General features: G+C 41.1%; 1 protein-coding gene across 2 annotated transcripts in view; it reads right to left on the reverse strand.

The window, feature by feature from the left end:
* The window catches only part of SLC66A2 (solute carrier family 66 member 2), a 58,640-nt gene that overhangs the window by 32,383 nt on the left and 13,750 nt on the right, over nt 1–12,507 (reverse strand). The window contains exons 2-3 of one of the 2 annotated variants that reach the window (XM_048939095.1): nt 11,948–12,081; nt 5,244–5,297 (exon numbers count right to left, since the gene is read on the reverse strand). In XM_048939095.1, coding sequence (XP_048795052.1) covers nt 5,244–5,297; nt 11,948–12,081 — 188 coding nt within the window. The remainder of the gene's footprint in view (nt 1–5,243; nt 5,298–11,947; nt 12,082–12,507) is intronic. The other variant, XM_048939096.1, reaches the window with a different exon arrangement.

The raw sequence follows: 12,507 nt of genomic DNA on the forward strand, positions 1-12,507 counted from the left end.
ATTACATTGTTATTAGCTTCTATAAATCAGCTTTACCAATAACTTTGACTTTTTTTCTTTTAAACACACCTCTAATTGGTACAAATTTATTTGTTCTAGTATTTACTGCAATCATCGCCTCTACAGCAATTTATTTATCAAAGTACCATGCCAAGAGGAAAGGAATGGAGGGGAGATGATGTACTGCACTTCTTCAGAGGTTGTGTGAGACAGAGTGTGGGCATAGAGAGATGTTTAAAAGACCAAATTCAGAAGAAAGATTTCTTACACTACTGAAAGCACAACTAAACTAGCCAAGAGTTTAGCCGTTAGTATATATTAGTATAACCAAGCCTCTGCTATTGCAGCGTCCTCACAGAAGAGCCCTTGCAATGAATGTCTAGCTCTATGCTTTTCTCCACAATGCCTCTCTCTTCAATATTCAGGAATAGTACCTAGGAATAATTCATAGGCAATTTTATTCTCATCAGCATCTGTAAATTGCTCTTCAGACAACCAGTTAATTTACCAACATCAGAAGTGACAATTTGGTATTGCACCAGAGGGATGTTTCTTTTGGCTTCTGTTCTTCAGCATGCCTTCTGCCTGCAGGTTCATACAAAAAGACTCAAAGAAAATCTATGTTAATAAGGACTACTGTGAACTTACGGTCTCAGAAAATTAGCAAGCAAAACTCTGTAATGGAGAGTGGGAAGCATTACATGATGCACAGCTGATCTTCAACACCACAGCCTGCAGTATTCATCCCAGCAAGTCTGAACAATCTGAATCAAGTCCAACTGAAGAGTCTGAGCTAGCGATTCAGGCCCTTTGCAATCAGCAGAAACAAACAGGCCTGTCTTCACCTTCTGCAGATGACATGGGAGTCAAAAGCCTTTTCTTTCACATGAAAAACTGAAATTTAAGATGTTTCTCCATGTTGAGCCCAAAGCACCAAGCGACAAAAGCAGTCCCAGACTAAATGAAGCTGAAAGCAAAAACAGAGCTGACTGCACACATTTTTCTGATGCCAACAACAGATCAAAAACACACAGGAAAGACAAAGCAACTCAGCCCCCTGCCCCGATTCATCCTTCCTTACCACTCACATGGCATACAAACCACCCATGAGCTGCTGCGTAGTTCTGTTACAGACCTCAGGCAGAAAATGCAATTTCCTTCATCTTCTCACAAAAGCCAACAGCCCAAGGATACTGGCTAACTTGGAGTGCAATGTAGATACGCATATATATATATATATATATATATATATATATATTAGTTAAAACAGTAGTCTGGAGCTTGACAATCCTTTTCCAGTAAGTATCTCTTAGGTGAGAATTACTGCTTATGAACTGGGAACACGCAGTGTGGAAGGTGACAGTCTTTCAAGAAAATAAAGCTATCCCTAATTGTTTATATTCAGGAATCATCAGTATAGTGCATTACAGGCTGAAAGCACGACATCTAAAATGCTCTTTCTTTTGCAGTAAAATCCATTACACACAGAAGCCATCCTTTTCAACAGATATGAAGTAATTCTTCATTATCTGCATAGTCACAGATTATACAATATTGCACACTTCTGGAGCATACTATTGATGTGCACAGTTGTGACCATGAAAAGCATAAGCACAATATTTAAAATAGTGGGTGAAGCCACTCTCATGCTAACACAGCATAAACTCTAGGTAACAATTTTCTGTGACGCAGTGGTAAGTGTGACAGCGCATTGGAACAGGTTGCCCAGAGACTGTGCAGTTTCCTTCTCTGGAAATATTCAAGATCCACCTGGACACCTGCCTGTGTGACCTATTGTAGGGAACCTGCTTTAGCAGGGGGTTGGACTTGATGATCTCTAGAAGTCCCTTTCGATCCCAGCAATTCTATGACTCAGGTCAAAAATCACATTTTGTTTTCCCTTGATGGAGTAATGAAAATAGCAAAGCACTGGTGCTTCAGTAATATATGCCTTTCAGTATCCAACACAAGGAAATTCTACATTAAAGTCTTCATTTATAATTAAGGTCTTCTGAAATGCAGTCTTACTAAATACATTCCTTATTTCTTGCTTAGAAGAAACTAGTAACTTCATATTCCAAGGACACTTTAAATGACAGAAGGCTAATAAGACAGATAGGATATAAAATGTAATGGAAAAAAGTTAGGCTGAGTGCAACAATTTGTAGTTTCATTCATTAAGAATTATTATTGTTATTTCTTTTCCAACTCAATGCACTGTATGACTCAATGAAAAGCTTGATCACCACAGGGACAGTCAGACACTGGCACAGGTGCCAGAGAGATTATGAAATCCATTTCTTTGGACATAATTCACCTGGACAAGACTCTGACCAACCTCATCTAATTGGACCTGCTTCAAGTAAGGAGCTGTACCACGTAACCACAGCTATCCCTCTCAAGCCAAATTATCCCTTGATCCTGTTTAAAGAGCAGATCTCACCACTCTGATCTAAATCTGATCAAGCATGTAGGAGCAGTGACATGCTCAAAACTTCAGCAACTGGAGAAGTACTTCATGTCTCTCTAACACTCCAAAGCAGGACCTCTGCAGCACACATTCCCTGATCTGCATGATCAGGAGACAAGTATTGCATCTCAACATTCAGATGTTTGATCACTGACACTGTGTTTAACTAATTAGTCTGGCTCCCACCATGAGGAAAACGATTTCTCACAATTTGTTTATTCATTGTTTTCACAGATGGCAGAATAGCCCTGAAAGAAGAGTCTCTCTCACAAGTTCCAGTTTGGGGCTTTGCTCAAGATTCAGAAACCCAACTGCACCCTCATGTGGCTAAAAGTTGCTTTTCTTACTCTAAGCTAAGATATACATAACACAAGCAAAATTCTGACTTTATTCACAGGTTTAATTTCTTCACCACAACAAGGATTAGACATGGTACTCATGCCAGAAGCAGTATTTTCGTAGCCACACAGTATTTTCAACAGAATCTGTTCAAGTCGTCTTCTTTCTACAAGACTGCAAACAGCTGAGCTGCACAAAACTCCAGGTACTACAGCAGGGCCAGACCAAAGGCATTGGCAGCCAGATCTGTTAAGACACCAGGAACACGGTGCTGAGCTACACATCTGTCCATACCTCTTGTCCAGGCATACCCAACCTGCAGCTGGTGGGCCACACGAGGCCCGGCCCAGACCGTCTTGCAGCCAGCTTCCTGCCCTGCACCATCACAGCAGTGACTTTTCCCCACCCAGGGGCCTGGCCCAGCCCTGTGCACACATCCATCACTCAGAACAAACAAATACCAGTGTGCAGTTGGCACTATCTGGGCTGAAACTGGGACACAGGGAGAGGGCAGTGCAGTACTAATTCTATGATAATGCTCCCTCAGTTAAACCCTCAGCCAAAGGTATGACTTGCACTATGATGTAAAGCACTCGTTAAAGCATCAGGACATACTCCTGAATGCACATTAAATATAAAGATATCAAAACTTCTTACTGGAGCAAACAGTTGAGAATTATCCCATTAAAATAGAGAACAGATTTGCCAACTCATCGTTAATCCTCAAAGCAGTAAATCACTGACTGTTCTGAGAAGGAAGAAACCCACAGGGCTTATCAAGTTCAGTTCCTGGATCCACAATGGGCCACCTACAAATCCAAGCATATGTCTGAGAATATAGTCCAAATAATTACTGAACTCTGACAGGTTTGATTCCATGACCACTGCCAAAGGGAGCCTGTTCCAGTACCCAACACCCCCTCAGTGAAGAGCTTCTACCTAACATCCAATATGACCCCCCCCAACACACCTCCATGCCATCCCTGAAGCGCTATTAGTGGTCACCAGGAAGAGGAGATCAGCACCTGCCCCTCTGCTCTCCTCACAAGGAAGATGTAGGTCACCAGGAGGCTCCACTCAGTCTCTTCTCCAGGCAGAACAAACGAAGGGACGCCAGCTGCTCCTCAGGTAGCTCTGCCCTGTAGACCCTTCACCATCCTCACTGCCCTCCTGTGGATGCTCTCTAACAGTTTTGTGTGTCTCACACTGTAGCCCCAAAACTCAACGCAGTGCTCAAGGTGAGGCTGCACCAGTACAGAACAACCCCTTCCCTTGACTGAGGAGCATAAAACTAACCAAACACTTCAGATTTAAATTAGTTAGAATTATGGTGTTTTCTTCACCTTTTTAAGCATTTGAATCACCAAGTACTTCTTTTTTTTTTTTTTAAAACAACTTAAAAAACAAACACCCACACAAATGAGTAAAAGGTCACATTAAGTTACTTATTTCTGTTTAATTTTAACCACTTCAAATGGATTGTTTCAAAATGCTTAATCATACCTGGGATCATAGGCAGCTGTTTCTAACTCTGCTACTGTAAATAAAGAACTGCTGAATACTAGTAAAAAGACAACAGCAAGACAGGCACAGAAAGGACAGGACTGTTTAAAGCTTACATTCCATTGGTTAGTGTTGCAAGCCAGTGAAAATTATTACAAGCAAAGACAAACAGCAAAATACAAGTTTGATACCAAGTCCAGAAAACAAAAAAAGGCCTTGTAAAATACTGCTACCCAACCAATCCATGGTACATTTTGGCACTAAATCTGAAAGGAGAGATCAAGAAGATGAATAAAATCTAAATTAGAAGAGAGCCTATTTAATCTTCACATGGTTGGTCTTTTGCTTTCAAGAAAGTACTCAGATTATAAACAGATTAATGGTTATTCTGAATTTCTCAGAACGAGATCCAGATTCCTTAACAGTCTGTTGATACCAGAAATAGAGACTACATAAATCATCACAATGATGTAGGCTGAAAAATCAGAGAGAAAATTTCTCATCCAGCATTCTGAACAATGCTGAAAGATACTCCTGTGATTTTCTTAGTTTCCTCAAGAGTTAGGGCTGGAAGAGAAGAAATACAACCCTGAAGACATGGATCCCTGTATTAATTTTGCTTTATGATTTGGAGAGAAAGGGAAGGATATAACTGTAGAAATGCACAATGGAATGAATTCAACTGATCATCAAAAACTGATTTATGAGATAGAGCTGAAAGCATATTTTCCTCTATGAAAGTTGGAAGTGAGGAAGAGAAAATTAAAACAAAACCACACACCAGGCTGTAATACGTCACAAAAACAGAAACATTTGCCACAGAAGTGATCATACAATCATTTCTAATAACGGTCACAAAAAAAAGTAGTGAAGCACAAAATATGCAGTTGGAATGATGACTTCATGCAAGGTGGGTTTGTACAGTACATACCCAGGTAAGATCTCTTGGGAGGTGCTTTAATTTCTTCATCCTTACTATCTGCAGCTACATTAAAAGTCGAGAGAGGAAAAAAAGAAAGGAAAGACAAAATAGATTTGTATGATTATATGAAGCAACAAGTCTTTTAGTTCAAGTTTACACAGTCAATACATTTTGCTTATATAAAAGCCAAAACAAAACAAGTTTTAGTCTCCATGCTTTCTGTAAGGCTCTCTCACTCAGTGATATTAAGATAGGGTTGAAGAGCAGGAAGGCTCAGGAGTTTCTGTGCACAACTCAACAGCAATTCACCTAGGGAGAGAAACAGTCAACTCTTACTTTATCTATTTTTCATTATCAGAGAAAAGAAGTTGTTACCCCAGTAACATCAAGTATATAAATACACGTTTAACTAGTTGAGACAGTATCAGTTGCATTACTTCCTGTGGGTTATGCTGCTCTAATTTCAAAAAGTCTCAGCTTAAGCTAATCACGTTAACAAGGATGGAGTAGGCCCCAACTGCAATCATTCTCCATATTAAAATGTTATCACTCTATTCCCTATGTGGAAAACGATGGATCCTGCAGGAGGGATTCTCTGTGATAATATCAACAGTCTTCCAGAGATCCAAGATACAATTATAAGATACAATTTATAAAGCAGGTTAGGACAACAAGCAGCTGGAAGGAAGGCAAAAATGGATAAGTGATCAGGAAAAAAAATGTTAATGCCACACCAGAAGACCAGTTCTACTTGAGCCTTGGCTCCACTGTGAAAAGATGTTGAAGAGCCTGTTGTTCATAAAAGCTGTTTGCTGGTTTTCAGCACATGGTGCTAAATACCTGCCACAACACCTTGGACATAATTGGAATTGAATGTCTGTTAGAGAAAGAGCAGAGGTTTGCTTAGTTTGGGGAAGAAAACAAAGACTTGGTTGGGTGTCACTCAAAGTCTCTATGAAGTCTCTGTCCTGGTCTGCCAATGCTTTTGAGAGTGATTAGGTGCTTTTAGCAGTCTGTATTTGTGAGCACTCTGCCTCCTGAAAAGGTCTTGGTTCTGGAGTCAAGACTAACAGATTTTGTTTTTCAATACGTGGCCGTAGCATGGTAGCACCATCACACCCCAGAAATAATACAGAATTTTGAACAAAACCAATTTTAACAGAAGAAACCACCACTGAACCTTGCATCTTTCTGTACTGGGTCAACAACACAGCATCAATGTGAATGCACCAACACTAACACAACACAGGCAACAAATAAGGAGAGCTGTTATCACAATGGTAATGCCTGGAAATCTGCATGTACAACATTCCAGTTAGAATTAAAATGGTGTTAAATAAAGGATAAAAGAGAATAAGATATTATTCATGCCTACTGAATTCAGCTGATGATTTCTTCACAGTAACACTAGCTTTCACAGCATCCTTATACAGAAGAGAATGCTGTCCTTCCACTGGGGTGGTTTAAAGATTTTATTCTTCTTCTCTTGCTGTGGATTGTGTTTTTTTTCCCCTAACTAAACCAGAACAATTAAAAACAGATTACACAGTCAAGTTTAACAAGTGACAGAACAGTTGCACAAATAAAGAGGCACTGATTGAAGAGAGAGCAAGTCATGTAATTGAAGCATACATTTACGCAACAAAGCAAAAAAACAGAAGGCAGCAGCAGAACAAGATGGGCTCTGACACTTACAACTTGCTCCTGCTTTGCAAGACCAGAAGTGAAAAAAGAGAATCTTGTCACTGAGAAGTAGGTAGGTCACTCTGAAAGTAATGCCTTCTATTTATTTCCATGGAAACTACCACAGATGCAAAGAGCACAATAACACTAGATGATAGAGCAAATTCTCAGTTACAAAACACTAGTTTTCAACAGTCACTATTAGCTACAAGTTTTTGCCAGCAATATACAAGGATCTGCTTTCAGTGCTCAAAAATCTGCAACAGCAAAGGTGAGCTACTGCTGTTGTTGCCACTGCTGAAATACACCTCCCAGCACCTCACAGAGCTTATATCCATCGTCTGGTCTCCAGAAATACTGAGCAAGCACAGATGAACATCAATAGGTACAATCTTCTCAGCACTGAGGAATTCATTTCTATACCTCTACTTCACACACACTTCCACATCAGACATCATTTGTCAGACTGCCCTGCTGCTGCCATTAAATCACACAGCGAAACAGCATAATGGAATATTGGCAAGCCTGTACAACACATACTGCCATACCACCACCATCCAATTCTGACACTGTGGGCCAAGATGATAAAATAGGAGGCATTACTTTCAGAGCAGTCTCCTTCAGTTAGAGAACAGTAGCTGACAGGAGTTTTCCTAATGAGCTCTTCATAAAGTAGTTAAAAGAAATAATCAAGCAGTTCTAGAAAAGAGTCCACAGGAGATTGTATTTTTCATGCTGTGTCAGTCTGTAAACAACAGCTTTATGTCTATGTTCTGAAATATGACTGAAACGTATTTTAAAACACTGATACCACAAATCAGGCTAGAAAACACAGAACAAGCTTGTCAGGATGAAAGGAGCCTGCTCCCTAACACTTCACAAAGAGTGTGCTTAAAATGTCTTCAACTAGCCATTATGAAGTGAGAAAAATGGAAAAATATGGAAAAGTCCCACATAAATCAAGATTAATGATAAACACATGCTAACATGACTAGGGAAGAAATACAGCATTTACTAGTAATGCAAGAAAGGGGAAAAAACTTCATTTTCTAAATATCCTGGATTATCTAATAGAAACATCGAGGTAGAGGACAGAAACAAAGAAGATTTAAATTCCAGCTCAGTCACATGAAGAGTGATACTATCACAGAGATACTGTGCACCCTCCACTCAGGATTCTGTAAGGTTCATGACTAACACCAACTTCAAGCTTCCCACTGACCTGGCAAACTATGAGGAAAGAAAGTAAGAACAAAGATTTATCAGCTTGTCTGAACCACCATAAAACTCACAAGATAAGATTAGGAGTAGGATTACAATCATAGATCTCACTCCTACCTACACTGGGTTTGAAATGCAAACCCAACTTTCTGCCCTCCTTGAAAGAAATTTCGTATTGTTGAAACCAGTCAAATGTTTGCTTTGAGACATCACATCATAGCTGGCAGAGTCAAAGTCCTCAGTGAGCCTCTTTTGCATCGCCTGATGATTCTTGAGATAGTTTTTCCATCAAAATCAATTACACTTAGGAAAACAACTTTAGCTGGTCTCAAAGGACACAAGCATTCTAAAGACTAACAACTAAGGTCCACAAGCAGGCAAAAAGTATTCTCTTTAGCTAACTAAATGTAACAAGCTGAGTTTCAGGAAGGATCAAATGACACAACACAACCTTGAAGAGTCTCTATTAGCAGGTAAGGGAAAGACTAATTACCCTTTGGAAGTCCGTAAGTCTTCGAGGGAGAGTTGTTTGAAGAGAGCTATACGCAAAACTGAATAGCCTCCCTTTATGTCCAAAGGGTACTGATGGCAGCTGCAAGTGTGTGTATAAAAAGGCAAACAGAGAAACCCTGAAGCAAGTTCAAGAAATGCTAGCTTTGAGAGGCAGAAAGCGTATGTCTCTCTCCTAAATGCTCTCTGGATTTTAAATTCTAATTGCTGCTAAATCTGGGCTGAAAAAAGTGAAGTAATTCATCCTGCTTGACTAACACTAGCAGACATGGCAGCTGGTGTTCAAGAACTGCATTACAGGCCCTGTTCCACATGAATTCACTTACCTTAACAATTTCACACTATATTCCATAGTAAGCAGGAATGGAAATAGTTTCCTCAGCTACTGGATAAATTGCTCTACTGCACAGCCAGTATCTACTGAAGCCTAATAGAGGCTGTGGATATCTGGAGCTCAATCAGACCCTCAGTTTTGGGGAGCAAGGAAAGAGAATAGATGGCAATAAGTTATATACTCATAATCGCAAAACAATTAACAAAAAACTGATAATTCTGATCTTGTTTGTGATAAACTGTGATACATAATTCCGTAAGTCAAACTCAAAATACTGTTCTGCTGTGTATATATTGTATATATTCTTCTGTAAGAAACAAAAACTACTGATGTTTCTTATCTGGGAGGGAAAAAAAAGTAAAGGCCTTCTGCTGAGCAAGAATATTTAACTATATAGGGTATACAATGAGACACAGAAAAGTGACAATTCCTATAAATTCCACACTAAAAAAAAAAGCAAGGAAATGGTGTACAACAGGACAATCTTCTATTTTTGATATGACAGCAATTCCTGTTTTGACCACAGAATGGCTCAGGTTAGAAGGGATCTCAAGGACTGTGAAGTTCCAACCCCCTCGCCATAGGCAGCACTACCAACCTCCAGATCTAATAGCAGACCAGCTTGCCCAGGGCCCCATCAAACCAGATCTTGAACACCTCCAGGGACGGAGCATCCACAACCTCTCTGAGCAAAACTTCCCCTGACATCTAATCTAAACCTTCCTTAAAATCATTCTTAAAATGATTTTGAACTTAAAATCATTCCCCCTTGTCCTATCACTGCCTAATAGTAAAAAGTCAATTCCCCTCCTTTCTATAATCCCTTTTTAAATACTGAAAGGGTACAGTGAGGTCTCCTTGCAGCCTTCTCTTCTCCAGGCTGAACAATCTCAGTTCCCTCAGCCTGTCCTCATAGAGGAGGTGCTCCAGCCTTCTGATCGTGTTTATGGCTCTCCTCTGGACCCTCTCCAACAGCTTCACATCTTTCCTGTAATGGGAGCCCCAGATCTGGACACAGTACTCCTGGTGGGGCCTCACAAGGGCAGAGCTGAAAGGGAAATCACACTGCAGTCCCTGCTGGCCACCCCCCTTCTGATGAGCCCAGGATACCATCAGCCTTCTGAGCAGCAAGAACACACTGCTGGCTCAAGTTCAGTTTTCCACCCACCAGAACCCCCAGGCCCTTCTCCACAGTGCTGCTCTCAAGGAGTTCTTCTCCCAGTCTGTATGCATATCTGGGGTTCCTCTGACCCAAGTGCAGAATCTTGCACTTTGCTATGCTCAACCTCACTGGGTTCACAAGGGCCCACCTTTCAAGTCTGCCAAGATCCCTCTGGATGGCATCCCTTCCTTCTAACACGGCAACCACACCACTCAGCTTGGTGTCATTGGCAAACTTGCTGAGGGTGCACTCAAGCCCATCACTGATGTCACTGATGAAGATTTTGAAGAGCACTTGTACCAGGACAGAACTCCAGGGAGACACCACTTGTCACCAGCCTCCACCTGGACACAGTGCCATTCACCACAACCCTCTGTCTATGGCCTTCCAACCAATTCCTTATCAAACAAATAGTCCATCTCTCAAATCCGTCTCTCTCCAATTAAGAGATAAGGATGTGATGGGGGACTGTGCCAAAAGCCTTGCACAAGTCCAGGTAGACGACACTGGTTGCCTTCCCTTTGCCTACTGACATCATCACTCCATCACAGAAGGCCACCAGATTGGTCAGACACGACCTTCCCCTGGTAAAGCCATGCTGGCTGTTTCAGATCACCTGCTCATCTCTCATGTGCCTTAATATGTCTTCCAGAAGGATCTGTTCCATCATCCTCCCAGGCACAGAGGTGAGGCTCACCAACCTGTAGTTCCCCAGGTCCTCCTTCCTCCCTTTCTGTAAATTGGAGTGACGTTTTCTTTTTTCCAGTCCCTGGGCACTTCACCTGACAGCCATGACTCTTCAAATATGACAGAGAACAGCTCACTTCAGCCAGCTCTTTCAGGACTCTGGGACACACATCATCTGGCCCCATAGACTTGTATACATTCAATCTCATGAGGAGGTCTCAGATTTGCTCTGCCCTTTTGGGGGGAGAGGGGGGAAATCACTCCCCCAGCTCCTAGCTAGAGGCTCAGGGATGTGAGCTTTATGGACATGAGAAATAAAAGAATCCTGGCTGCCAGTGAAGACCAAGACAAAGACCTCATTTAGTACTTTGGCCTTCCCCATATCTGCTGTAGTCAGTTCTCCTTTCTCATTTACCAAAGGAGGTACGCTCTCTTTTGCCTGCCTCTTCTGCCCAACGTACCTCAAGAATCCTCCTCATTGTTTTTAACATCCCTTGCCAAATTCAGTTCCATCTGTGCCTTGGCTTTCCTAATTCCCTCTCTGCAGGTACAGACAGCATCCCTGTACACTCCCTAGGTTACACGCCATTGTATCCACAGCCAGTACAATCCCTTCTTTTCCTCCAGGCTGACCAGCAGGTCCTTGCCAAGCATGACAGCTGATGGCCAGTAATTTAATTCGCAGAAAATAAAGTCTGTGCAAAACCAAGTGTTGGTAACTGCCAAATAAGATCTCAGGTAACAGCACACAATCAGGATCTAACCTATGAACTTGACAGAAAGTACAGTTGAAAAAGTTGTTTATTATACAGAACAGGATCTCAAAAAATAAAAAAGATATCCAAGGCTAGCAAAACAATATGAAATTCAGCTCTATATCCTAGGGCATTACATGAAATGTTAATCAGAACTTCAGTTTCCAGACTAAACCAAGACCTATTTAAAATAAAACTGCAGCTTTAAGTATTCATCTGGAAGAGAGGGATTTCAAAAAAGTAGAACACTGATTTATCAAGAAAGGAGGCTGGGTTGCAGTTCAGGCAGAGCTTTCATTCAAAACACAGTGCCATTTGCTTTCCAAAAGACTCACTCTGTGACAGCTAGCCCATCACTAACCTGAAAAAGAGCGGCGCTTTATGTTCAGGTCGTTGGACACACGTACTTCAGTGCACAGTTTCAGCATCAGTAACATAGTAATGATCATGATAATGCTTTGCCACAAAAGAGGGGATTCAAAACGCCTTCCAAACCTACAAAACAAAAAACAAAATATATAAAACATCTCAAAGATAACAATTGTTGCATTCAATTACTTTCATTCTTTCATCCTAAGCACCTGAAAGAAGGAAAGCCTAAGCTACCCCTTCCGTAACAGCTATGAAAGACTGATGAAGTCACTAGTTAAATCTAGATGCACACGTAGTGCAGTTGCAATCCCTCTGTTGGAGTAAGATGATTATTAGATAGAACAACCCTATGGACTGGCCCTAGAAACTCTGAAGCCAAGATCTTAACTGTTTCTGAAGGCAGCGGCAAATGCATTTTTTTGAAACAAGCAGGCTCAGTGAGGAGTTGAATCAATACCAGAGAATTATGCCATGCTTTACACTGGTTACTGCTCTCTCCACATACAGTCTGTAGATCTTACAAAGACACCCATGCAAACCTTACCTTTC

The sequence above is a fragment of the Lagopus muta genome, chromosome 3, assembly GCF_023343835.1.
Source record: "Lagopus muta isolate bLagMut1 chromosome 3, bLagMut1 primary, whole genome shotgun sequence".
NCBI lineage: Eukaryota > Metazoa > Chordata > Aves > Galliformes > Phasianidae > Lagopus > Lagopus muta.